We start from the raw sequence: 27,186 nt of genomic DNA, 5'->3' as shown, positions 1-27,186 counted from the left end.
CACTCCCCTCCCAGAGCTGGGGATATAATCCAGGCGTCCTCACTCCCAGCCCCGTCTGCCCTAACCACTAGCCCCCACTCCCCTCCCAGAGCCAGGGAGAGAGCCCAGGAGTCCTGGCTCCCCGCCTCTACTGCGCAGTTTTGTGACAGCGTCCAAAGGGTTAACAGGAGCCCAGCCTCAGCCGGGAGGGGGCGGGGCGAGGAACCTTGGCTACAAAGGTCCCCACGGGCGAGCTCAGCTGCGCCCTGTCCCCTCCCCTCCCGGAGGGCTTCCAGCCGGAGGCTATGGCAGGTAAGACCGGGCGGGAGCCAGGACACCTGGGTTCTCTCCCCGGCTCTGGGAGGGGAGGGGGCTGGGACTCCTGGGTTCTCTCCCTGGCTCTGGGAGGGGAGTGGGGGCTAGTGGTTAGAGGAGGGGAGGGGGCTGGGACTCCTGGGTTCTCTTCCTGGCTCTGGGAGGGGAGGGCAGGGAGCCAGCAAGACTCCTGGGTTCTCTCCCTGGCTCTGGGAGGGGAGTGGGAGCTAGTGATTAGAGCAGGGGGCCTGGGAGCCAGGATGCCGGGGTCCCGTTCCCCTGCTCTGGGAGGGGAGTGGGGCCTAGTATCTCTGGGGAGGGGGGCTGCCCCTCCCTGAGTTGCCCACTGCTGACGAGAGCCTTAGTCCTGACTGGTGTCAGAGTAACAGCCGTGTTAGTCTGTAAATTTGCAAAAAGAAAAGGAGGACTTGTGGCACCTTAGAGACTAAATTGGTTAGTCTCTAAGATGCCACAAGTCCTCCTTTTCTTTTAGTTCTGACCTGCAGTCGCACCGTGGGCAGGGAATTTCTCTCCCACTCGCAGCAGGGGCCCATCTCCCCTGGTATCCCGGCTGTGCCCAGGCCCACACCTCTGCTATGAGAGAGTCCCCCGGGTGGCCAGTGAAGGGTAAAGTCCTCCCATCTGGTGCCCTTTGAGCCCCCCAACAGCTGTTTCTCTTTCCAGCTGTTGCTGGGGGGTGGCTGGATCCTGGCTCGCAGCTGACCCTCAAAGGGGCTGTGCTGGGGCTGCTGTTGAGCCACCCGGGGGGCATCCCCCTGCGGGATTTGGGGAGGCTCTTCCACCAGCACCATGGCCGGCGCCTGGATCTGCCCCGGCACGGCTACCGCTCGCTGCGCCATCTGCTGGGTGACCTGAAGGAGCTGGTGGTCCTGGACGAGGAGGGCAAGGAACCGTGGGTCAGGTGCCGGCACGCAGCCTGCGACCTGCTGCCAGAGGCCAAGCCCCCCAAGAGACGCCGCCATCACCCCCGGATCCACAAGGAGGCGCCACCCGAACGGCAGCACCCAAGGGCTCCTAAAGCAGGTGTGGTCATGGGTTGTGGGCGGGCTGCCCCCTACTGGGGGAAATGGGAACTGCATGTGGTGGCTGTGTGTCACCTTGCCCTTCCCTTTGTTGGGGGTAGCACTACAGGTGCTGTCTACACTACTAGGTGCATCAGTGATTTTCAGGGTAGATCTGTGTCAGGACTCCTGGGTCCTCTCCCTGGCTCAGGGAGGGGAGTGGGGGTCTAGTGATGAGAACAAGGCTCTGGTCCCAGTTCTGCCATCTACCTTGGGCAAATTCTCTCCCTCTCCCCCTCAAAAATGGCAGAATAACTTTTGCCTACAGATTGCAAAGCTTAACCGCAGCTTTGGCTTTGATGCCCTCTGGCTGGAGGGCACAGTCCAGCCCTGAGAATGCCGCTGTCTCTGGGGTGGAGCGTGTCAACTTGCTGTAACAAGGCAAACCGTCTGATCCTGCCTCTGCTTTGGGGCAGGTGAAATCAATGATGGGGCGCCTGGGGGTACCCTGGGGCATCATTTAAACAGGCCTGGTACAGAGCTGGCTGCAAAGGGGAAGCAGGAAACCCCCCTCACTGGGAATCTCTGCCTTGAATGCGGGCGCCAGGTCCCAGGGAGCAACACTGTGCCTGGGGAATCGAGGCTGGTGGGAAATTGAACGTTGCCCCCACCCAAGTTGGGAGTGAACTTGGACCCCTCTCCCACCCCCGCCCCCGATTCTTTGCGCAAGTCTCGAGTGATGAAGCTGAAAGACCCAGGCCTGTGCTATGGGGCCCAAGCGCCCCTAGAGGGAGCCTCGGCTTGGTGCAAAATCTCCCCTGGCTTACAACAGCTCCCATGCGGAGCGGGTGCATTGCAAAGGGGTCTGGCTCAGTGCGACTGGCGCCCCCTAGAGGGGCTCGTGCATCCTAACGGGGATGGCAGCATCTCACCGGGCATCTCTTCTCTCCTCTCCCTCCAGCTCCCAGGCCTTGGAACTCCTGCCACCACCTGGCTGCACCCCCGGACCATCCGCCGGCCGGATCGGCCCCCGGCCACCAGGCCAGCACCTGGCTGCCCCGAGCTGTCTCGCTGAGCCACTTCCCCAGCTCCCGCCTTCCTGTGGCCGCCCCCCGGCAGCCGCCCCTGCTAATCTTCACCAACCAGTCACGGGGTCTGGCAGCGTACCAGGGAGCAGCCCTGAATAGCCCCGCGCAGGCCCCCAGCCGGCTGCCCCGCCCCACCCGCCCAGCCAGCCCCCAGCTGGACCCTCCCATGGCCGAGCGGGCTGAGCTGGAGCAGAATGTGGCACGGGTCCTGCGGGGCCACCCCGGGGGCATCTCCCTCTTCCGCTTCCGCCAGGCCTACGGTGCCGCCTACAGCCACCCCTTCCCCCTGGACAGCACGGCCTCGGTGAAGGAGCAGCTGGCGGCCATGCCGGGGGTTGTCAGGGTGGAGGGCTGGGGGGTGCAGACGATGCTCTTCCCGGTCCGCCCCCAGGAGCTCCCCAGTGAGGAGACTGGTACGTGCTGGGAGTTGGGCAGGGTGGGGGGAGAAAGACCATCCCAGGGATCGAACCTGGGGAGCGAGGGCCTCTGAAGCTTGAGCTATGAGTCCGGGGAGGAGTCCTCGCCTGTGGGTCAGGCTGGGCTTGAGCGGGATGGAGCTAAGCAGGGCCAGGGGGCCTGGGCTGCGGGGCTCAGCAGGGGGCGCTAGGCTGAAAGGAGTGGGGCGGGGGGCTCAGCAGGGGGTGCCGTGTGGCAGGGAGTAGGGTAGGGCACCTCAGCTGTGTGGCGGGGTGTGGGGTGGAGGGTTCAGCGGAGGGTGCCGTGCTGCAGGGAGTGGAGCGGGGGGCTCAGCAGTGGGTCGGGGGCTCAGTAGGGGGCATGCTCTCCCTCTCTAAACTTCCCAGTCACTGAGTGAATTCCCTTCTCTCGTGTCTGTCTAGGTCTCGCCCCATCTCTGCCAGAGGCCGTCGCCGCTCTTGCCAGCCCCGATGTGGTGCCAGCTGCCCCAGCTGTGGTCTGTCCATCGCCTTCCATCTCTGCCAGCTCCCCAGAGGCCACCCTGGCTCCTGCAGGCCCAGAGCAGCCCCCTGTTCCTTGCAGCCCTCCCCCAGGGCACAGAGTGGCACTGGGGGCCTCAGTTGAGATCCCTGTATCCCCCGCTGCCTCAGCAGCCCCCTGGTCACTGGGGATGGGATGGGAGCATGGAGCCATGGGGCCCATCACTGAGGAGGATGTCATGGAGGGCGTCACCATTGCTACACCAGCTGCTGGTTCTGTGCCATCTGAACTGGGGGCCGAGCTCCCCCTGCCATTGGATCTGGCATCTTCGGTATCCCTCTCCCCCACAGGTTCCCCCTGGGGTCCCACCCCAGCGCTGAGCCTGGACGATGTGGCTGCCACGGATGCCGTCCTCTACGGCCTTAACCCTGCCCCCAGCTCTGCAAGCTGTCCCAGCCCAGAGCCGTCCTGTTCCCCAACTTTGCCAGGACCCATGTCTGGCGGCCATCCTCTGATGGCTGTGGTCTCCCCTGAGCCAGCCTGGTCCCCCATCCAAGACATCCCTGGCACCGTGGATTCTGCCAGGGAAAGACCACCCTTCAGGCCCCTGCCTCTGGGTGAGCCCAGCTTGGCATCCCCCTACAAACATCGGGAGGACAGGGGGGCACCATGGGCAGCCATCAAGCCAGAGTCCCATCTGCCCCCGCTCCGCCCCCCATCTATGGGGAGTAAGAGGAAGCCACTCAAGCGCAAACCTGACCTCTGTGTCCTTCTGTGAGGTGGGTGTTGTAAGTTGACAGCATTTGTGTGGAAATGGGGGGGGCACGAAATTGACATGGGGGGGACAACACAATGGGCTCGGTCAGCTGGGTAGGAGGGGGATTGTAGGACAAGCGCCCTCATGGGTTAGAAACGCTTCTCTCCTACTAGGAGAGAGGGAGCTGGGTTCTGCCCTGGCTCCTGCATCACCAGCTGAGAGCGGATCTGGAGTGGGCAGGGAAAGGGAGAAGGGGGCAGGGGTTGATGTGGGGTTGGGTGGAGTCTTCATGATGGGCAGCAGGCTGGTTTAAATGTACGTGGATGGCCCCCTATTCTCGCAATGCCCCAGCCTGGGGCTGGATTGGCCCCAGTGCCCCCTAGAGGTGGAAGGCAGCTGTGTCCCAGTGAGGCAGCCCGTTCCTCCCCCAGTAGCACAGGTCTGAGTGGGAGGTGGAATCACCCTTAAAGCTGGGGTCTGTCTGGGATTCAGCCATCTGGGGTGGATCCAGAACCCACCCTCTTCTAGTAGGGGCTGGGGCAGGTCTAGAACCCAACCTAGTGTGGTGGAACCTTCGCCGGTCGGGGGAAATCTGTTGAATCTAGAACTCACTTGGTTTGGGAAAGGGGGTCTAGAACATGCTCCACTTGGTGGGGGAGGGAGGGAAATCTAGAACCAGCTAGATTCTGGTGCGGGGCATCTGGAACGCACTCTGTTTTGTCAGGACATGGTGGGATCTAGAACCTGTTCCAGTTTGCTGAATCTATAACCCCCTCGATTATGTGGGGTCCTGAGGAATGTAGCACTGATTCTGGTGGAGAATCTGGAACATGCTCCATTTTGTTGTGGGTTGAGGACTCTAGAACCCCCTCCATTCTCTGGGAATCTAGCCCCCAATCTGTTTTGGTGGGAGGATCCACATAGCCAGTGTTATGGGGGGCTGGCAGGAGAGGGTCTGTGGCTGCTCCAGAGCCATATCATGGCCCTGAGCAAAGGAAACAATTATTTAAATATTTATTTTCCCACCCCTCTGGGGGAATCTTCTCATATTTTATTTGATGAATCTCCAGTTGTTCTCCTAATAAAATTTGCTTCCTGAATGATCCGCTCCTTTCTGCGGCATTTTTTTCATCACAGAGGGGGAAATCCCTCTTAAAGGTGCTAGAGCAGAGTGGCTCTTGGCTTGCAGAACCTAGAACCCAGCAAGGCTAAGTCATCACTGCAGGCTCCTTCACATAACCCATGGGGACTGCATGTGCTGCAGGGAGATGACCAGGCTGGCTCGGTGCCGAGTTCCCTCGAGCAACTTCCCCAACCAAGGGAGACGCCGGCTGGTGCAGAGACAGTTGAGCGCGAAATGGTGGCAGAAGTGGGATCGTGCTCCATCAAGCTCACTCGCAGCACTGCTCTAAGGTGACGTCTACAGAGCTAGCGGCTGCAAGTCTCACAGCCTGGGTTTGTTTTTGTTTGCTGGTGCATCAATTTTTTTTCTCATCACGGAGTGGGGCAGGGAATGCGTGACATGATGGAAAACCCCTGCTCTTAAAAATTCTAGAGCAGCAGCCCCGGGTTTAGGGGATTGAGACAAGTGGTTTGCAACCTCTGATCCGCAGACCCCTGGTAGGTCCTAGACTGTGCCTAAGATTTCCCAAGGGGTCTGCTTCTCCATTTTACCTTTTTTTAGGGAGCGGCAAATAAAAAAAGGTCAAAACCCCCTGCCCTGGAAAGTGACTTGGCCTAAACTAAAATTTTCTGCTTAGTTCCCTGGTAGATCAGAAAAATAACTCTCCCCTGGTCATTGTCCCAGATCTAATCAGAAATTGGAGTGAAGTTCAGAAGGGGAAGGTTTCGTATTAATCTGTTTGAAAGGGGGAGGGTCCAGTCCACGGGCCGTTCAGATTTTTGGACGGACCGATGACTCTGTCCAGCCGCTCTTTAATTAACAGCCAGGGGCCTGGACAGTCTGTGTATACGGCCTGAATGCTGTTCTCCATCTTTAATGCAAGGGGGAAAACCCACGCACAGTGGCACTGCAGGATCCTCTGAGGCAGCATCGTAGCTGGGCTGGGTGTAGCTGTGGAAGCAGGAGGGGGTGAAATCTGCCCGTTAGGAAGGCGTAACCGTCTGTCCCAGCTTTCAGCGCCTGCCGGACTCCCGATGGGCTCTGGCTCCTTTGGAAGGGGCCGGCTGAAGGTGAACTGAGTGGGGGGGGGGGGGGGGGAGTGAAATGGAGGGAAAATTAAAAATCTGCCAACTGGGGAGAGACTCCAGCTGCCCGGCTTCACAAAGAGAAGGCGACCGGGTGACTTGAGCCAGGGCTGTAAGTGCCTACACAGGGCCTGGCCGTTTCGCAAGAGAGGCCTCTTTGATTTGGCAGACAAAGGCCCAACAAGGTGGGGGCTGAAGCCAGATAAATCCTCCATGACCTGCTCAGATTCTTGTTTTGAACCCAGTTATCCTATTGGCCTTCACAGCATCCTCTGGCAGTGAGTTCCACAGGTTAACTAGGAGCAGGGGGGGTGCTCTAAAAGAGGGAGGGGCCTCAGGTGCCAGAGCTGTGGCCCCACCACCACACCACACCACCCCTTCTCCCCAAGGCCCTGCCCCTTTTCCTGAGGCCCTGCCCCTGTGCCACCTCTTCCCCCCAAGACTCCACCCTCCCCATTCGCTCCTCTCTGACCCCTCCCCCTGTCACTGACCCTTAAAAAATGGGAGGACTATGGCCCCCCGGGCCCCCCTGTTCCAGCACCCTGAGACTGTCTGTGAGTTGGATGAAGAATCCCTTCCCTGATCATTTCATGGGCTGGCCCCTGGGTGGTGTGTGATGTGAAGGGGTAAATAACATTCCCCTGGTCCCTTTCTCCACCCCCGTCACGATCATTTTTAGCAGGGAGGGGAATGAACTGGTGGATCACTTTAGCAGGAGCTGGGGTGGATTCTCTGTGGCTGGCCATTTTTAAATCAAGATGGGCTGGTTTGGCGAAAAGATTGGCTCTGCTTCCACCAGGAATGACTTCAGGGGGGCTGTGAGGCTGGGCAGGGCAACTCGCCAACTCGCCTGCTGGAAATCTGGGCTGTGCTGGGTCAGCTCCAGGGAGCCACCAGGAATTTAGGATTTTCTCCTTTTCGTTTGAAACAGGACAATGCCACACACACACACACACACCCCCAAAAAATAAAATGGCATTTCTGACTTTGGACCAGCTTGTTCCTAGTGTGCAGTAGTTCCACAGGCAGTAGTGTTGCCTAGTGGTTAGAGCACTGTGTGTGTGTGTGTGTGTGTGTGTGTTCCTGACTTTGTCCTGCTGCGGGACCCTGGGCAAGTTGCTTCCCCATGCCCTCTCCCGTGCCTCAGTTTCCCCATCTGGAAAAATGCAGCCTGGGGGATCTGCTATGGAAAAGTGCAGGATCAGAGCTGGGGGGTATAGTGACCATCTCTGTCCCATTCGGCATCTCATGAATAGTCCTCCCCACCCCCAGACTTGGTTCACACCGCGTCAAGAGTGCCTTTCAGATATGGCTCCCTAAACTGCAGCCTCTGGGGCCTGGGACACAGAGAGTTAAAGTCCAGGCCACCCCCTCCACTTGATCTGCTCCCTTCTAGCAGTGCCCCAAATAGGCCCACGACCCACATTGCCTCAGCTGGGGGCACAGCTCTGCCCCTGTTCCCCAGCATATTTGGCTTGTTCTGTGACACTCCCCCCACATCCTGCCCCACCCACTCAGCCCACTGCCTCCCCCTTTCCAAGTTGTGAAGGCCAGTCTCTGAGTCCAGATTATATGATTGGCCTGGATCCCCCTGGGGCAAGGCGTCCTTTACAGCCTTAACTCTGCTTCTGCCTGCAGTTCCCAGCCTGCAGTCATCCTTTACCCTGGCACTGCCAGGACTGTGGCCTGCTGCGGCAACCCCCAGCCCCCTATGCCTGTCATCTCCCTGCATAGTTGCTATTCTGGAAGCACAGGGCCCCCAATGCCCCTGACACCCCCATATGCCCTCTCAGTCCCCCTCAAAGGATCCCTGCCAAGGAGACTAACACTGTTCTCTTTGGCCCCCCCACACCCTCTTTCAGGGGAGCTGTTCACATACTCCCTGACCTCCAAATACCTGATACCCCCGTCTAAAGTGTCCCCACTGAGGGACTCCTCCCCCACACAGGAGGCCTGTAAACCTCCCCCTCAGTGACCCCCCCAAAATGCCCCCTCACATCTTAACTGACCCCCAGTGTCTCCCTCACCACCAGCAATGCACCCCTCCCTCATCCAAGGCCTAGAAAATGGGGAGGGCCTGGAACGCGGAGAAGGCACAAGGGATTGGCTCTGAGCATCAGCCAATGGCAAGGCCTGCTCTACAGGTCCCACCTTGAGTGACCAGAGGGTGTCTCCTGATTGGCTCCCTTGGATCCCGCCCCATAAGGGATTAAGGTATAAAGGGGACCCCTAGAAGATGGGTAGTTGCTTTCTGTTTTTGGTATCTGTTGTAGTAGCTCATTTGTCTGGATCTCTCTGAAGGGAGCCAGGGCTCCTGGGTTCTTTCCTGGCTTGGAGGGTGGGGTCTAGTCTAGTGGGTTAGAGCAGGGGTGGGGTTGGAAGCCAGGACTCCTGGGTCCTTTCCTGGCTCTGGGATGGGAATGGGGTCTAGTGGGTTGGAGCAGGGGAGGAGCTGGGAGCCAGGACTCCTGGGTTCTGTCTCTGGCTCACAAGCTCTTCTCTCACAGGTGGGCTGTGCCTGGGGCTGGCTGAGGTCCCGGCTGGGCACCATGGAGCCCTGGCTCGAGGTGGTGGTGGTGGCTGCTGGTTCCCCGGAGCTGGGCTCAGACAGGGACACGTTGGCTGGGGAGGGGAGCTCCCCTGCTAGGAAGAGACCTCGCTGCTCCCCACCCTGGACAGAGACTCCCATGGAGTGGGAGCCCCTGGAGCCAGCTGGTATGGTGGGGGGGGCACCCCTTTGACTTGCTGGTGGGGTGTGGGAGAAGACTGTGTGGGTGGGAGGTGATGGGGGGAGGAGAGTTTAGGGGGACAAAGATGGGGTTTGGGATGGAGAGGGCTAGGGGCAAAGAGAGGGGGTGGAGGGGTTTTGTAGGCAGGGGGGAGCGTTGGGGGTCAGGGGGAGCTATAGGCCTGGTGCGTCCGTGGTTCTGATCTGTTTCTGTCCCAGGTGTCACGGACCCTCTGCCTGTCCTGGGTGGCTTCACTGCCCACCCCCGTGCCCAGGGCCTGTACTCTGTATCTTCTCTATGGGGTTGGGGTCCATGGGGGGCACAGTTAGGGCCCCCAGCCCTATATTCTCTGCCCCCAGACTCTTCCCATCTCCTGCGGGTTGGCTTCTCTCCCCACTTCAGGTCGGGATCCCCTCACATGGGGTACCCCCAGCTGGCCGTGCTCCACTTCCCGGTCCCGATGCTCCATTTCCCCCAGCCACTGGACCACCGACCACTGGGACCCGGCTCACGAGTGGCCCAAGGAACCGGCTGGGCCAAGAAGTGAGGAGGCTGGGGATGGGGGGGAAGGAGCAGGACTCCTGGGTTCTATCCCCAGCTCTGGGAGGGGAGTGGGGTCGAGTGATTAGAGCAGGGAGCCAGGACTCCTGGGTTCTCTCCCCAGTTCTGGGAGGGAAGTGAGGTCCCATGGGTTAGATGCGGGGGGCGGCAAGAGACTGTTTTTCATCCAGAGGAACGCTGAGATTCGGCAGGCTCGGTGGACTGGGGGGAGCGGTGGGTGGGTGCATCTCAGCCTTGATCTCCCCGCAGGAGTCTCTGACCCACCCCGCGGCCCTGTTGCTGGGTATCTCTGCTCCGTGTCGGTGAGTTTTATTTTGCAGTCTATTCTCTTCCTTCCCTCCCCCCTTCATTGTAGAGTTGGCAGATAAATCCGCACCGGCCTCGGGGGGTCTCCCCAGTCTAGCCCCATGCAGCAGCCAGTCACATCCAGCAGCGCGCTCGGATCCCGGACCCTCTGCCTCCTGCCCTGGAACAAGGGACCTGGCGCGCCAGCAGCCGAAAAAGCCTGCTCGGTCGAAGAGTTGGAAATCCATGGGAAACAGAGGTGGTTCAAGGGGAGAGATGGGAGCCAGGACTCCTGGGTTCTACCCTGGGGGTGGGGGCTCGTGGTTAGAGCAGGGGGCTGGGAGCCAGGACTCCTGGGTTCCAGCCCTGACTCTGGGAGGGGAGTGGGGTCTAGTGGTTACAGCAGGACTTCTCAGTTCTAGGGTTTCCGCTGACTACAATCTCCAGCAGTGACTCCTAACCCCAAGCTCTGTGCTCTCTCTGTCTGTCCGTCCATCCCAGGCCTCGCGGCCATTGTTCCGCTGGTACAGGGCATCCTGTCGGCCTTCGCCTCGGGCCTGAGGCTGGCAAAGCTGCTGGAGCTCATGAGGAACCAGCACGGGGTCGACGTGGAGGCTCTGTGCCGGGCTGAGAGTGCCCCGGACATCCTGCAGCTGCTGGTCCAGGTGCCTGGGCTGCGGGTACGCACCCCTGAGAGGGGCCCCCAGTGCCTTATCCAGCTTGAGAGAGGTAGGGGCTGGTGGGCGTGTGAATTACCCCTTCCCGTCAGGCCTGCCCTGCCTCCCCAAAACATGGCAGCAGTCCCAATATTACCACCCCTCTTGCCGGGGTGTGTTCCCCTGCCTAGTAGCCGGTGCTGCATTCTCGTGGCCCAGCAGAGGGCGCTCTGCCTCTACGCATGGGCAGGTGTGTGTCATAGACTGTCAGGCTTGGAAGGGACCTCGGGAGGTGTCTAGTCCAACCCCCTGCTCAAAGCAGGGCCAATCCCCGATTTTTGCCCCAGATCCCTAAATGGCCCCCTCAAGGATTGAACTCACAACCCTGGGTTTAGCAGGCCAATGCTCAAACCACTGAGCTATCCCTCTGTGACAAAGTGGGATTGTTCTCAGTGTTTCCTCTGAATAGTGTGGGGGTGCCTCAGTTTCCCCTAGGCAGTTCTTAAGTATCTAGGTAGTGGGATAAGGGTGTATGATCACTGCAGAGCCCTAGAGGGCAGGTGTGTGCAGGGGTCTGGACATGGAGAATGGCCGACACCCTGTTTCCTGGCCACTGATGGCCTGGGCTCTTCCCCCCTGCAAGGTGAGAGCTAAAGGGTTGGAGAACAAAGGAATCAGGTGACCTCCTGGCCTGGGAAAGGGACAAAGCCCAGAGGAGGAGGGGCTGGAGGGGGAGGCAGTTTGGGGCTGGCTGGGACATGGAGTGAAGTGCAGACGGGGTTGTCTGGCTCACTGCCCCCCAAAATGGACCCAGCTGAGGGGTCCTGTTCTCTGCACCTGCAAACTCTGTTTTAGACCATGTTCCTGCCGTCTAATAAACCTCTGTTTTACAGGCTGGCTGAGAGTCACGTCTGACTGCAGAGTTGGGGGGCAGGACCCTCTGGCTTCCCCAGGACCCCGCCTGAGCGGACTCGCTGTGGGAAGCGCACGGAGGGGCAGAGGAGGCTGAATGCTCCGAGGTCAGACCCAGGAAGGTGGAGCCGGGAGAGCTGTGTGTCCTGCAGACAGGCTGCTCCCAGAGAGGAGACTTCCCCAGAGTCCTGCCTGGCTTCATGGGGAGCAGATCCAGAGCATGGCCCAGGGACTCCATGACAACCCTCCCCCCTGTGTCTTATACAGCGTGCTCCGAACTGCCTGCCTGAGTCTGCCCAGAGCCTGAGCTCGTTGTTGTGTGAGAGTGGGAGCTGCCCCCAGTTTAACTGATGCTGAGCTGCTTACACTCGGTGGCTCCTCCTCCCTCTCAGGCTCCCAGCAAACTCAGGCAGGCATCGGCTGTACCTGTTTCATCATTTTGAGCAGTTGGTCACGGCCCGAACCGACAGGCTTCATTTTTCGTTTTGAGGAGCGCTGAGGTTCTGCACCCTGAGGAGGCTGTTTGGCAGGCAGGAGGGGGCAGTGGGTGGGTGCACACTGGCTGTATCCTGCCTTAATCTCTCCCCCCCCCCCCCCCCCCCCGGTCTCTGACCCGCTCCGCAGCCCTGTGTCTGCTTTATCTCTGGTCCGTGTCAGTGATTTTTATTTTATTTATTTAGTTTTGCTGTAGATTCTGTTACTTTTCTCCCCTTTCTAGCATTGGCAGATGAATACGCACCAGCCCCGGGGGACCCCCCCAGTCTAGCCCCATGCAGCAGCCAGTCACAGCCAGCCCTGCACTCAGATCCTGGGTCCTCTGCCTCCTGCCGTCCCGGAAGAGGGGACATGGTGCACCAGCAGCCGAAGAAGCCTGCTCAGTCGAAGAGACGGAAATCCATGGGAGACAAAGGTGGTTGAAGCACAGAGTTGGGAGCCAGAACTCCTGGGTTCAATCCCTGGCACCAGGAGGGGAGTGGGGTCCAGTGGTTAGAGCAGGACCCCCTAGGTTCTAAGGTTTGAGCTGGCTCCAATCTCCAGGGTCCCAAGTCCCCCTCTGCTTCTGATCTCTGGGTGTCTGTTCCCAGGTGTGGCTGCCACCCTCGCCCCCTTTCTGGGGCATGTCCTGCGCCCCTTCCCCCTGGGCCTGGGGCTGCCCAAGCTGCTGGAGGCCGTGCGGCGGGACCATGACCTGGACCTGGCGGCGCTGAGCCAGGAAGCAGGGTATAAAGATGTCCTGGAGCTGCTGGGGCAGGTGCCCGGGATCTGGCTACACAAGTCCTCCAGAGGCCGCACATACACCGTGCACCTCCACGCAGGTGGGTGCGGCAGGGAGATTTTTGCCCCTCTCCCTTCTACACTGAGTCTGTGGCCCTCTGGATCCACCCACCCACTGTCGCCTCCTCGCGGCTCAGGCTCCCGGCAAACTCAGGCAGGCGTCGGCTGTGCCTGGTTCCTGGTTTTGAGCCGTTTGTGGCGGCCCGAACGGCGAGAGGCTTCATTTTTCGTTTTGAGGAGCGCTGAGATTCTCCACCCTGAGGAGGCTGTTTGGCAGGCAGGAGGGGGCAGTGGGTGGGTGCACACCGGCTGTATTCCACCTTGATCTCCCCCTGGGGATCTCTGACCCACCCCACGGCCCTGTGGCTGCTTTATCTCTGGTCAGTGTCAGGGATTATTTTTGGCTGTAGATTGTTACTTTTCTCCCCTTTCTAGCATTGGCAGATGATGCTGCAGCAGCCCTGGGGGGCCCCCCCAGTCCAGCCCCAGGCAGCAGCCAGTCACAGCCAGCCCCGTGCTTGGATCCTGGGTCCTCAGCCTCCTGCCGCCCCGGAAGAGGGGACCTGGTGCGCCAGCAGCCGAAGAGATGGAAATCCATGGGAGACGGAGGTGGTTAAAGTGCAGAGTTGGGAGCCAGGACTCCTGGGTTCAATCCCTGGCACCAGGAGGGGAGTGGGGGCTCGTGGTTAGAGCAGGGGGGCTGGGAGCCAGGACTCCTGGGTTCAATCCCTGGCACCAGGAGGGGAGTGGGGGCTCGTGGTTAGAGCAGGGGGGCTGGGAGCCAGGACTCCTGGGTTCTATCCCTGGCACCGGGAGGGGAGTGGGGACTAGTGGTTAGAGCAGGGGGCTGAGAGCCAGGACTCCTGGGTTCTATCCCTGGCACCAGGAGGGAAGTGGGGACTAGTGGTTAGAGCAGGACCCCCTAGGTTTTAAGGTTTGAGCTGGCTCCAATCTCCAGGGTCCCAATTCCCCCTCTGCTTCTGATCTCTGGGTGTGTCTGTCCCCAGGTGTGGCTGCCACCCTCGCCCCCTCTTTGTGGAACGTCCTGCGCCCCTTCCCCCTGGGCCTGGGGCTGCCCAAGCTGCTGGAGGCCGTGTGGCGGGACCACGACCTGGACCTGGCGGCGCTGAGCCGGGAAGCAGGGTATAAAGACGTCCTGGAGCTGCTGGGGCAGGTGCCCGGGATCTGGCTGCACAAGTCCTCCAGAGGCCACACATACACCGTGCACCTCCACGCAGGTGGGTGCGGGGGGGGAGAGATTTTTGCCCCTCTCCCTTCTACACTGAGTCTGTGGCCCTCTGGATCCACCCACACACTGTCGCCTCCTCCGGCTCAGGCTCCCGGCAAACTCAGGCAGGCGTCAGCTGTGCCTGTCTCTCGATTTCAAGGAGTTCGTAGCAGCCTGTGTTACGCAGGAGGTCAGACCAGATGATCACCATGCTCCCATCTGGCCTGGGAATCTGGTTCCTCTTGCCCTGGAGGTGGGGTGTGAAGCCGGCTGGGTTTTCATCAGAAGGGTTTTTGGACCCCCACCCCGTCCCCCAAAATGAAATCGCGTGCATCTGACTTGGATGAAATTTCGTTTAGTGGGGAGGAAAAACTTCTTGGTGCTTTGGGAACAGAATCTTTTGGGGTTTTTTTGTTTTCTTCCCCAAAGAGGTCAAACGAGGAACTCACCGGCTGCAATTTTTCCTCCAAACTATTTTTGACCTGAAAGGAAACTCTAAAAAGACCAGGGCCTGGTCCGTCAAAACCCTTGATTATGATAAAAATCCAAACAGAGGAGAGCTGAGTTTTGACCCCCTTTGTTTGTGTATTTGAAAAAATTTGGAGGAAATTGTGCAAAATGTTTCAGAACAGGTGCAACTTCAAAGCCATGGCATTTCCTGCCATTTGGGAAACCCACCTCCTCTGGCTCTAGTTGTCAGTTCCTGCTCGTGACCCAACTTGGGGGGAGGGGGAGTGTCCAGGGATGATGAAAGTGGGGACAGTGGAACGAGGGCTTTGGACCCCCCACAAATTGCCTATAATGGGAGTGAAATGGGTAGGGCCTCAGCAAACATGGTCCCACACTTCTCTCAACAAGCCCAGAGTGTGACCCAAATGGCTGTGTGTGTCTGCTGCTGCTGGCAGCAGTAGTAGGTTGTTACCCTGTGGAAAGTAGATGTTGGCTCTGGTGCTTATAAAGTGGTAAGAGCCCAGAAGTGGTGTGGGGAGAGGCTGGGAGGATGTTGGAGGGGCCTGTGGTCTCATTTTTAGGGTCCCACTGCCTCTCCCTGAGCCCACCTCCCTGTTTTTCTTCTCTGCAGCCCCATGGACCCCAACTCCTGCTGACCTTCCACTGGGGGGAGTGCTGCCCCCCAAGCTGGGAGTGTTGGAGGGAGCCAAGAGGCCGGGCACAGCGAGTCTGATGCAGAGGCAAGGGTCCCCAGGCTCCCACCCCTGCCTCTCTCCTTGTGGGGCCAGAGCCACTTGGTGTGGGGGGAGGGGCTGAGGGGATACCCCTGCAGGGGGGGCAGTCTCCTCCCACCTACAATTGGCAGCCCTGCGATTTGTCTGATGCGGGAATGTGAGGGGCTTTTTCCCTTCTCTCGCCCAGAGCAGTGGAGCTGGGAGTGAAGGCCCCACCCCTAGAGCAAGTCTCCCAGCAGGGAGTAGTCGGCTAAAGCACCCTCAGACCCTGGCAAGGGTTGGTCATGTTTCTTCCCCCGCCACTTTTCTTCCCAAGCCCCAGAGGCCAAGAGGGGCCTTGTTAATTGCCAGTAGAGACCCAACAAAGGTCTCATGACTCTGGGAGCTGGGGCTTTAGCCCTGATGGGCCCCTGCTTCAGGGTCCTAAACCAGGAGGTGCAGGGTAAATGCCGCAAGGAAACAAAAACTCCCTCTTTCAACTGGAAAAGCCCCTTGTTGTGGTGGTTTGTACATAATTATTATCCCTCAGCAGCGTGCCAGCTGGCAACAGAACCCAGCTTCCCAGTCCCCCCTGCTCTAACCACTAGACTCCCCTGCCCCCAACCACTAGACCCCATTAAAACCCAGTTCTTGACCCAGTTGCTTGGGCTCTGGCTCCTTCAGAGCGTTGCTTCCCAGCCTTCCAGTGTGGCACTGGACAGCCCAGTTCATCCCAGTATAGCCCCCAGTGGAGCCTGGAAATGCCCTAGGGGCTTCCCCTAGCCCCGTCCCAGCTGAGCCCATTAACGCTCCAGCACCCCCGTAGCTGCTAGGGCTGAGCCCAGTTCACCCGGAGGCAGGGGAGGAAATCTGCACTCCCAGGTAATGCCAGTTTAATCAGCGCCCCCCCGCCATACACACTGTCATGCCAGCTGTGCCAGGGGGTGCATGCCCTGTGTGGTGCTGAGCTGCCCCCAATCATCCTCCACCTCCCGCTTTCGTGTCCCCGTATAATCCGTACTCGCCCGCCCGCAGGGCTGCAGAACAGCGAGCCCTGGCCCCCTCCAGGCCCGCCCGTTCCTCCCAGTGACTCCAGGACCGTGGCTCCCAGTGCCGGCTTGATTCCAGGGACTTCCCAGCCTCACCGGTTCAGCCCCGGGCTGAAAACGGGGCCCGGCGCATGCAGGGGGTTCCAGTCCGGCCCATAGGCCGGCCCCGACTCCCCCCCGTGTAACTCCTTCCTGCTCCCGTGCTGGGTCCAGGGTAACCGATGGGCCTACCCCAGTTGGGGGCAGCCTGGGGAGATGTGGGGGGGGGGGGGGTCTCTCTCAGCTGCGCCCCCCCGGCCGGCCGATACCGGTAGCTGCCTGGTCAATAGCGACGCTCCCTGCTGTAGCCGTGGGGGGCCCCCCAGACCCGGGGCAGGGCCGAGGCCCCATGGTAGAGCTGCCCCTGCAGCCGGCCCAAGGCCCGGAAGCCCTGCGGCGGGGGCATGTAGGCGGGCGACAGAAAGAGGGGGGCAGGGCGGGGCTCCTCACCGGCCGGGGGGGCGCCCCTCCGCCTCATCAGCGCCCGGGCTGGCGTGTCCTGCAGGCCCCACTTGTGCTTGCCCTGTGGGGGGGGAAGGAATAGGGGGGCAGCCCCCCAAGGGAGAGTTAGTGCCATCTGGGAGCACCCCAGTCCCCCTGGCCCAGCACCCTCTGCCCCAGCAACACCCCAGTGCCCCTCTGACTCCCAAACCTCTCCCCCCTGCTATGCCCCCCTTGGGGCACTCCTGCCCATGTCTCAGCCCCTTCCAGCAGCTCCATCTGCCCCCCCAGTGCCCCCCAAATCCCTCTAAGCCTTTACCCTTATCTTCCCACCCAATGGGTCCCTGTATACCCTCCATCCCTGAATCCCCCCCCAGATCTTTCTGGTGGGTCCCTGCCATGGCACACCCTGCCCCCCAGCATTTCTCCACCCCACCCCAGGGTCCCCCAGCACGGAGGGGCAGGGGGCAGGATCCCGCAGTGCCTTCCCCCCTCGTATGCCCCCCCACCCCAGCCCCCAATGGCAGGTCCTTGGGCAGGGGCAGCAAAGGAGAAGAGAGGATGGAGAAAAGCCAGGGGGGAGGGAGGGAAGGAGGAAAGGGAGAGGAGGAGACACTGGAGCAGGGGAGATGCAGATGGGAATTAAGGGGGTGTCAGGGGCTGGGGGACAGGCGCTGCTCCCCCTCGGCCCCACAGCTCGCCCAGGGAGGGCAAAGGCCCCATGGGGCAGAGCTGGGAGCGGCGCCTGGGTCAATATTGACCCAGGGCGGAGGAGATGTTGCATTAAGGCAGGGCCCAGAGCGCAGCCAGGACTGGAGATGCGGGGGAGGCATCATGCCACCCCCCAGCCCTGCCTGGGACGCAAGGGGGGTGGGGCAATCTCCAGCCTTGGGCTCCCAGGTCTGCCCCCACCCAGACACAAATGGGCCCCAACCGTGTCCCCACCCTGAGATACACAAACCCCTCTAATCCCCAAACCCTGTTCCCCTGGGATACACAGGACCCCCCTAATCCCCAGGCCTGCCCCCAGGATACATAGGGACCCCCACAACCTAAGCCCTGCCCCCTGGGATACAGATGGAACCCCTAATCCCAAGCCCTGCCCCCCAGGATATACAGTGAACCCCCCTAGTCCCAAATCCTGCACCCCAGGATACAGAGGCTCCAATCCCCAGCCCTGCCCCCCAGGATACACAGGGCCCCCTGACCCCCAGCCCTGACCCCCAGGATATAGTGAACCCCCCCAAATCCCCAGTCCTGTGCCCCAGGATACACAGGCCCCCCCCTGGCCTGGCGCTGCCCGCTCACCTTCGCCTCGTCCCCCGGCTCGAGGCCGTCGCTGGAACCGGAGAGCTGGGAGAGGCGGCTCAGGTCCCAGAGGGACTTGCTGGGTCTCTGCCCCACGGCGCCTGCCAGCCGGCCCGGCTGGCCACCCTGGTCCACGTCGCTCAGGGCGCTGTGGCCCTCGGGGCCCAGGCGCCGGGGCAGGGCCGGGTGCTCGTCACCGGCCATGGCCCGGGTGGCCCGCACCAGCTCCCACTCCCCAGCCCGGCTCTTGGCCACAGGCTGGGGGGCCACGGAGCGGCGCTCAGCCACCCGGTGGGCGCCCTTGGAGAGCTGCAGCCCGCCCAGCTCGCTGCGGTAGGGGGCAGGCTGCCCGTTGGGGCGGCCGTCCCGGGGCGGGGCCGGGGGGCCGAGCGGGGGGGGCCCGGGCAGGTGCCAGCGGGCGGGAGGCGGCGTAGAGGGTCCGGAACTCGCGGTCGAAGGCCCCGGCGATCTCGCCCGTCAGCAGCGTCACCAGCTGGCGGCTCAGCCGGGCGTCGCTCCACGTGAAGCTGCGGGGTGGTGTAGGGATGGGGGGGTGCAGGAGCGAGTGGGGGAGGGGAAGGAAGATAGCAGGGTGTGCAAGGGAAGGGAGGAGAGTGGGGTGGAGGAGGGGTGAGGGAGGGGATAGTGGGGTGCAGGGGCAAATAGGGGATAGTGGGTGCAGGATGGGTGGGGGAGGGGCCAGAGGATAGGGTGAGTGGGGTGCATGGGGGTGGGGGGAGGGGCAAGTGGGGGATAGTGGGGGTGCAGGGGTGAATAGGGGGGAGCAGGGTGCAGGAGGAGGGACCAGTGGGGGATAGTAGGGTGCAGGGGTGAATGGGGGGAGCAGGGTGCAGGAGGAGGGACCAGTGGGGGATAGTAGGGTGCAGGAGGGATGGGAGCGGGGCCAGAGGATAGCAGGGTGGGGGCCGGGTGAGTGGGGTGCAGGGGGATGGGGAAGGGGCAAGTGGGGTGCAGGGGACACGGGGAGACAATGAGAAAAATTAAACATTCTGAACAAACACAATTGGAAACGTCCCCAAGGCAAATAAAAGGCTAGGAAATGGGGGGGACCCTGCCCCCCGAGGCAAATGGCACCTTCCCCACAGGAGAGCGTCTGCTCAGGGGAGTGTGAACAGCGGCGTCGCTGCACCCGACTCCCGGTGCTGAGGGGCGACCACCTCTGGGGCGGGCCCGGGGGCTGGTTACACCGGGACCCCCTGCCCAGCGCGGACACGCGTCCCCTCTGGGGGTGGGGCACAGCAACCGCTCACCCCGTCCCTACGCCCCGAGGCCCCGAGGCAGGGGGCACTGAGGGACGCGGACGGCCACAGGCCCAGCTGGGATTGGGCCCGGACGCCGGGGTTCGTGGGCACCGATCATGGGGCCGATTCCTGTAGTGCGAACGCAAAGACGGTCCTTGTCCCAAAGAGCCAATGGGGTGGGGGGTCACAGCAAACGGGGGAGGGGAAGTATATCCCTGGATGCCTGGGTTCTACTCCCAGTTTGCCATTCCCCCCCGCTCCCCTTCCCATCTCCCCATGGCTCTGCATTCACCCCCGGACGCCTGGGTTCCAGTCCCAGTTTGCCATTCCCCCCGCTGCCCTTCCCATCCCCCACGACTCTGCATGCACCCCCAGATGCCTGGGTCCTATTCCCAGTTCTCACTTCCTGCTGTCCTGTCCCCCCGCCCTGTTTGATCCACCCCAACCCTGGACCCCCGCCGCCCCAGCTCGGCGCGAGACAACCACACCAGCCGTTGCCCCGTGCCAGGGCTTTATTCCTCCAACGCCTCTTCCCCCACCCCCCCAGTCTCTCACAGCGCCCCCAGCAGGACGGCCGTGCCCAGCACCAGCTGCAGGCCCAGGCCGGGCCCTCGGGGGGGGGCGACGGCCCCGTTACACAGGCTGCCCTTGCAGCACTGGGTGACCAGGCTGTAGGTCACTCCCATGTGGGTGACGGGGTGCTCCTTGCCGCAGCGGATGGCCCGGGTGCAGCCCTTGGTCTGGATGAGGGAGACCCCCAGGGCGGCACCATGCCCCACGAAGCAGTCCTCGTCCGGGGCGCAGCTCATCCGGGTGCTGGGGCAGTAGCGGGAGGAGGTCACCTCGCAGAAGAAGCACTCCTTGGGGCTGGCGCCGGGCAGCGCCAACAGGAGAGACAGAGCCAGCAGGAGGAGCATGAGAGCAGCGGGGTGATCGCACAGACGGGGAGGGCAGAACCGGAGTCTGGATCCGGGCCACGCTGGGGACGTCACGACCAGATCCCGGCCCTCCTGACTCAGCGACTTCAGAACCGGAGTCTGGATCCGGGCTGCTCTGGGAATGGCAGAACCAGGGTCTGGATCCGGATCTCCTGGCTCCAGGGACGTCAGAACCGGAGTCTGGATCCAGATCCCCTGGCTCCAGGGACGTCAGAACCAGGGAACGAGCTGGATCCCAATTGCTCGGCTCCAGTCACTCCAGAACCTGGTGGGAGCCGCGAGGACTCGGCGAGTTCAGAACGCGGGTCTGGCTGGAGGGTCCGGATTCCCAGTCCCTCCGAACGTGCCTGTCCCTAACCGGGTCGCTGTGGGCTACCGGCCGCGGCCACTGCAGAGAGCTCAGTGCTGCCCCGAGACCCCCTGCCCAGAATGAGTAGCCCAGCAGCGATGACCTCACAATAAGGCTGCAAGATTCTCATTGGCCCATTCCAGCCAGAGCCTGGTGATGTCACAGTGAATGATGTCACAAAGAGCGATGTCACCATGAGGTCTGGAGCCCAGAGAGAGGAGTGATAGAGTCATCAGCTAAAGAGAGTCTAGTGGTTAGAGTGGAGGGTGGAGGGGTCTGGGAGCCAGGACTCCTGGGTTCTCTCCCTGGCTCTGGGAGGGGAGGGGGTCTAGTGGTTGGAGGAGGGGGGCTGGGAGCCAGGACTCCTGGGTTCTATCTCCATCTCACCCCAACCCATTGCGGGATCTAGGGGGTCTGGTCCCTTCCCCACACTCTGCCGCAGGATTTCTTCTGCAGCATGGGGGTGCTGACCCCTTGTCAGGGGGCGCTCTCCCTTCTGCAAAGCACAAAGGGGTGGCATATCTCACACACACACCCACCAGCACCCACACTGCCCCATGCATCCCACACTGCTTAAACCGAGAGCTTTTCTCACCACTCGTGAACTGAGTTCAATACATTCTTAGCCTCGCTGCCCAGCCGGAACGGGTCCATCCCCATCACACAACCGCCCACCCCATTGCAGACACAGAGGCCTGGCGCTGAGATGCGGCCCCTCTGGGGTGGGGAGCAGGGTCTGGTTATACAGGGACCCCTCACCTGGAGTGGAAAAGGCCCCTCTGGGCTGGGACAAGACGGGAGACGCTAAAGGAAACCCCCTGGTGCTGCAGGGAGCGGGGGGGCCCAGGCGGAGGTGCTCTCCCCTCCCATTCATCCCTAATGCCCCCCACCCCTCCCCCAGCCTCACCTGTAGCTCCCTGTTATCACTGTGTCCCCGTCAATCAGCAGGAATTTCTCCTTCAGGGTCCCAGTGACCTGTTTGCGCTTTCGGCTCCAGAAGGTGCAGCCCGCAATGACCCGGACCCGCAGGTTCTGGGGAGTGGAGCGGGGAGGATGCACAAAATCAGGAGCTGGGGCCTCAGCAACATTTGTGGGATCCCCACCCCCAGGGCAGGTAACCCCAGCCAGAGGGGACTGGGGTCCCTGAGCGTAGCCAAACGCCCCCCAGATCTCTGGATCCCAGCCACAGATTCCCCCCCCCCCCACCCCCGCTTTTCTCCCTTGCAGTCCCTACCCCTCCAGGGGGGCAGCAGGGAGCGCGCTCCCCTAGCAGTCAGGGCTCTTCCCACTGCCCCAGTGCAGCACTAGGGGGCGCTGGGCTGCAGGAGCCAGGCCTCACCTCCATATAGTACACATTGAGGCAGGCCCCCTCGGCCATGCTGAGGAAGGCGGCCAGGTGCTGCTCCCCCAGGATCAGGTACACGGGGACCCCGCGCTGCATGCCGGCCTCGTGCAGATCCAGCAGGATATCGGGGTCCGTGAAGACGTCCATCACTACGGCAACCACCTGGGGAACACCCCACAAAGAGCTACACACATCGCCTCCAGGGGGCACCAACTCCCACCCGGCCCCAGGGCAGAGACTGGCCGGCTCGGGGGCAGGAGACTGAGCAGGGTACGTTAGGCTCCCAGCCCTCGGTATCATTCCCCTGGGACTCCCAACAAGAGGTCTAACACCACTCCCCTCCCAGAGCCGGGGAGAGAACCCAGGCGTCCTAGCCCCCAGCACCTGGGCTCCGACCACTAGACCCCACTCCCCTCCCAGAGCCAGGGCAAGAATCCAGGCGTCCTGGCTCCCCGTTACCTTGGCAGCCTGCTGAATTTTCCTGCGCACCAGCTCCTTGACCTTGGGGGCCCCGTCCCCCGGCGGGTGGGTGTAGACCTCCACACAGGTTGTGCCCTTCCAGTTCCCATCCAGGGGCCAGCCCAGCTCCAGTTCAGGGATGGGCTCGTCCGAGCAGCCGGGCCAGTAGCTGAGGCTGAGCTCGTCAGCGTCCCCGTCCTGCTCCCCTGCCGGCTCGGGGATGTCCCGGGCCCCCTCGGCCAGGTGCCGGAGCTCGTCATCGGACAGGAAGGGGCGCAGCCGGTCCTGCGCCAGGCGCTGCGCGTAGGCCAACTGCCCTCCGGCCAGCAGGGCCTCCACAGCCAACCGCTGCCCCTCCGAGTAGAAGAATTCGGGGCTGGATTCATTCACTGGGTTCCCTGTGGGGGTGTCCTCCAGGCAGTCCAGCTGGGAGGCCGCCATGGGCCCCGTGACAAGTGGGGCTGGGGGGCACCCCCCACACACACACAGACACAGACACCTCCCCAACACACTCTGCTCTCTGCCAACCTCCCTGCCCACCTGGTCAGACGGTCGGTCCTTTCTCTCTCTCTCTCTGCGCCGAGCGCTGCCCAGATACAAAGCTCACAGTTGTCTGTCCTTCCTGTCCCCTGTCCAAAGCATGGTGCCTAATCCCCATTTGGTTCTCTGCAAGCCCCCACACTCAGCACCCTGCACCTCTGGCGGTGCGGTCCTAGGAGGTAGCAACATCTGTAGGGAAACACCCCCACACCAGGGGGTGTCTCTGTGCTGGGGCACCTCAAAGCTGGATCCCACCCCGTCTGGCCTGGGGAGCAGAAGGCAGGCTCGCCTATGGGTCAGAGGTGCAGCTGCAGACTGGGGAGACCTGAGTTCAAAGTCCTGCTGCACTATGGCCTTGGTCTCTCTGTGCCTCAGTTTCCCCAGATACCACAGTGAAGAGTATCTAAAACAGACGGGTGCCTCTGTCGGGCTGGCAGCTGGCACGGACCTCTCCTGGGCCGATCAGCGGCTGCGAGTGCCCCCGAGACCCAGCCCTCAGCAATTGGGTTCCTGCCCTGGGGGGCTCTGCCGCTCGAAGGCCCTAGAGGGAGGGAGACAAGGCCTCAGCGCAGGATCCCAGCTCTGGGGAAGTGAGACACACCCCACCGCCCTGTTCACGGCAGGGTGCCGCAGCAGAAGGCACAATAAGATTAGGTTCAAGGGGTGGGTTTTCGGTTCCCCACCTCCATTTTATTAGTTATAGGTCTCAGGACTGGACAGGGGGTGAGGTGCAATGGCTAGAGCCGGGGGGTGGTGGTGGTGGAGGGGGCTGGGAACCAGGAAGCCTGGGTTCTCTCCCCAACTCTGGGAGGGAAATGGGATCCGGTGGTTGGAACGGGGGGGGGGGGGGGGAAGAGGGGGCTGGGAACCAGGAAGCCTGGGTTCTCTCCCCAGCTCTGAGAGGGAAATGGGTGGTTTGAGCTGAGGGGCTGGGAGCCAGGACGCCTGGGTTCTATCATAGACTCTCCCCTTCCCTCCCCAGGCTCCCAAGAAGGAACAAGCTAATCACCAGGGCATCGCTTCCTGCAAACAAACAGAACTGGACCTGCCAGGGGTTAATCTCGTAAAACTGAGAAACAGGGAAGAGCCAAAATGGAGCCCAGGCCCCCAATTCCCCTATCAGAGCCAGGGAAAGAACCCAGGACTCCTGGCTCCCAACCCCACCCCTGCTCTAACCACTAGCCCCCATTCCCCTCCCAGAGCCGGGGAGAGAACCCAGGAGTCCTGGCTCCCAGACCCCCCCGCTCTAACCACCAGCCCCTACTTCCCTCCCAGAGCCAGGGAGAGAACCCAGGAGTCCTGGCTCCCACCCTCCCTGCTCTAACCATTGCAGCCCACACCTACCTGCCCCAGGGATCCGGGTTCATATCCTCCCTCCCGTGCTCTGTCCCGTCCCTGTTAATGATTCCGCAGGCTGCACTCCTCCCCACGGGCTCCGGAGGGCCCGCCCCGGCCCGCCCGCCCCCCAGGCAGGCCCTGGAGCTGGGCACAGGAGTTCCTGGGAAGTGGCCCAGGAAGGGCAGAGCTGCCAGTTAAAGGGGAAGGCAGCTGGGCCCTCACCCTGCCCGCTGAGCGAACAGGGTGGGGGCAGGGATGGCACCCGGGCGGTGGGTAACAAATGGGGCCGGGGATGCTTTGCCTTGGGGTGGCACCGAATAATCACCCCCGAGTTGGCAGCGGGGGGGGCCCTCCAGGGCTGTGCAAAGGAGGCCAGAAAAGAGTCAAAAGGGAACCTAGGAGTCCTGACTCCCAGCCCCCGCGACTCTACCCATGAGCTCCCACTCCCCTCCCAGAGCTGGGGATGCAGGGCCTAACCCCAGCCGCACACCCCCATGTGTATCTATGGGGCAAGGGGTGTTCCAGGCCGGAGCACGGGATCTGGAGGTTTGCTCTGGGGCTAAAAGCCCTGTCACCCCCTGGGGCGGGGGGCAGCACCTGCCTGGCAGCCCCAGGCACCGAGCCGGCAGCGTCAGCGTCCCGGATCTGGGCGGGGGCCGGGCGCAGGGCCAGGCAGCCAGGTGGTTATTACCAGGAATCCCTGGGCCCCGGCACCCACGTAACACGAACTGGACAGACTGGTCGGGCTGGCACGGGTGGATCCTGCCACCCCCGAGCTTGCCCCCACAAACTCACCCTTGGGCCCCCTCCTCCCCCGAGCCTGCTCCTGTGCTGTCCGGCCCCCTCCTCCCCTGAGCCTGCCCCCCCAAACTCACCCACAGGCCCCTTCCCCCAAACCTGCCCCCCCAAACTCACCCATGGCCCCCTCCTGTGAGCCTGCCCCCCCAAACTCACCCTCGGGACCCCTTCTCCAAACCTTCTTCCTAAACTCACCCACAGACCTGCTCCCCTGAACCTGCCCTCACAAACTCACCCTCGAGCCCCCACCCCCGATACCCCAGCACCCTCCAGTGGCTGCTCTGCGTGGAGCCTGATGCGCCCAGCTCAGGGGCAGTTCCTCTAGCTGGTACTCGCAGGGTTGGGGGTTCAATCCCAGGGTGCAGCCATTAGCAGGAGTGTTTGGGCCGGGGGTGGGGGGGTATTGTGCTCCCAAGGCGCAGTGGCTCGCCTCCCCCCTGCCCGAGAGATTCTCTGCTCCACATGCCTGGGTCCAGCCTCCTGGCTGTGCAGAGAGATGGAGGAGTTAGAGGGACTTGGTCCCATATATAGGCCCCCCCATGGGAAAGGGAAATGGGATAATCAAGCCAGACCCATCCAGACTGGGAAGAAGGTGTGAATTGTTCCCAGGGAGGGCAATTAATCACTGACTGACCAGTGCCATCAGTAGCCATTTTAAAATCAAGACAGGCCCTTTCCCTAAAAGATCTGCTCTAGTTTCCACAGGGGCAACCCTATGGCCTACGTCGGGCTAGGTGATCCCAATGGTCCCGTCTGGGTTTAGACACGATGAAGCTGGGCTTTGACTTATAGAGAAGGAGCAATTAAATCCCATCTTTACACAGCGATACTGTAAACAAAAGAAGCCACCGCCCAAGGCAGCAATAACTAACCCCGGGCTACAGGCTGGTTTAGCAAGCGGCATGCGCAAGACAGCAAAAAGTGAGCTTGTGGTGGGCCCAGAACCCACGGGGAAGGTGGACTTGACATGGTGAGGAAGGAGACAGGCGCTGTGCCCAGGGAAACGGGATTCGGCGCGCCCTCCTTGCAAGCAAACAGGATGGCGCCAGGGGGCAGAAAATGCAAGATTTGGACCATCTGTTTCTGTTCCCCAGTGAAACAACTCACAGGCCCATGCCCTGAGCCAAGAAGGGAATCTCTAGAACCCACTGCCTGAAAGGGGGACGGTGGAAATCTGAGACCATGCTGCCCACAGCAAAGATGGCCGACAGGTGGGGGTGGGAGGCAATGGATCCATGGGAAAGAGCCCCACCCCATCTTCCCCCCTTATCTCCCCCCGCAGCCCAGCTGCCCCCCTCAGACTTCCAGCTCCTGAACCTGTCCCATGACCACGGGGGAGGGGGGGCACTGCCTCCCCTTCCCCCCCCCCCCCATCTTCAGACTCCTCCCCCCAGCCAGAGCTGCCCTGGCTTAGCAGAGATGGTTGGTAGGAAAAGCCCCCCCCCCCCCCCAAGCTCTGACTCTTGGGGGAGCTGGGGGGGAATCTCTGCCAGAGTGGAACTTGGGGGTGGGCAGCTAGATGAGTCCTGGAGTACCCTGTGGCTAAATCAAGCTGAGCCCATGGGTGGGGGGGTAGATTTGGGGGAAGGATGCTGAGATGCTCAGAGGGGGAGGGGGGTGTTGTGCAATGGAAATATGGGGGGCCCTAGGAGAAAAAGAGGGGGGAGAAAAGGGGCTGGGGGGCATGGGACAGATGCCCCAGGGATGGGGGGCCGTAAACACCAATATTTCTGTGTTGGGAGTGGTGAACTGTCTTGGAGGGGGCCAGACATTGTCTTTGGGGACAGTGGACGGGGCGGGGCCTGGATACTCAGTCTTGGGCAGGGCCCCTGGCGGGGGGGGGGGGGAGCGAGGGGGATGGACAATTGATTCCCCTTCACACTGTCCCTCCAGTGCATTGTGGGAGATTTTGCAAGGCCTCCCCCCCTGTGCATTGGAGATTTTGGAAACACCCCTCACCCCCACCCATCCAGCTTGGGAAGGGCTTTTCATCAGCACACGTCAAAACAATCTGTACATCTTACCCAGCCAGTCACGATCATTAATCCCATCCTGCAGCTTGGGGAAACCAAGGCACAGAGCGGCAAAACAACGCCCCTGCGCTCACCCGCTGGCACTGCGGAAGTAATTCGGACACCGGAACAAAGGCGGAGGCCGGGCTAAGCCGTGGCAAGCGAAGAGTTACAGGCCCCAGCCACTTCAAGAGACGCCGGCGAAACCAAACCACACGGGAGCTTTGGCTGCC

At 61.8% G+C, this 27,186-nt stretch overlaps 3 protein-coding genes across 3 annotated transcripts; 1 reads left to right on the top strand and 2 right to left on the bottom strand.

Moving 5' to 3' along the window:
- The first annotated feature begins 284 nt into the window (after window positions 1-284).
- LOC144279330 (uncharacterized) lies at window positions 285-5,466 on the top strand. The gene is made up of 5 exons (XM_077840800.1): window positions 285-291; window positions 979-1,338; window positions 2,278-2,817; window positions 3,244-4,080; window positions 5,323-5,466. The coding sequence occupies exons 1-4, from the start codon at window positions 285-287 to the stop codon at window positions 4,077-4,079; spliced, it is 1,743 nt and encodes a 580-aa protein (XP_077696926.1). The 3' UTR covers window position 4,080; window positions 5,323-5,466.
- A 9,864-nt stretch (window positions 5,467-15,330) lies between these two features.
- Window positions 15,331-24,201, bottom strand: FAM83E (family with sequence similarity 83 member E). Its single transcript, XM_077840433.1, is given in 7 exon segments — window positions 15,331-16,686; window positions 17,913-18,308; window positions 18,310-18,439; window positions 21,369-21,493; window positions 21,801-21,968; window positions 22,266-23,346; window positions 24,150-24,201. Coding segments are annotated over 6 exon segments (1,500 nt in total). The 5' UTR covers window positions 22,707-23,346; window positions 24,150-24,201; the 3' UTR covers window positions 15,331-16,446.
- LOC144279065 (sperm acrosome membrane-associated protein 4-like) lies at window positions 19,726-20,565 on the bottom strand. Its single transcript, XM_077840505.1, has one exon. The coding sequence runs from the start codon at window positions 20,089-20,091 to the stop codon at window positions 19,726-19,728; it is 366 nt and encodes a 121-aa protein (XP_077696631.1). The 5' UTR covers window positions 20,092-20,565.
- Window positions 24,202-27,186: the final 2,985 nt, after the last annotated feature.

Source organism: Eretmochelys imbricata, chromosome 23, assembly GCF_965152235.1.
Source record: "Eretmochelys imbricata isolate rEreImb1 chromosome 23, rEreImb1.hap1, whole genome shotgun sequence".
Taxonomy (NCBI): Eukaryota; Metazoa; Chordata; order Testudines; family Cheloniidae; genus Eretmochelys; species Eretmochelys imbricata.
The sequence above is the reverse complement of the archived record's forward strand: the minus strand, read 5'-3'. Positions and strand labels throughout refer to the sequence as shown.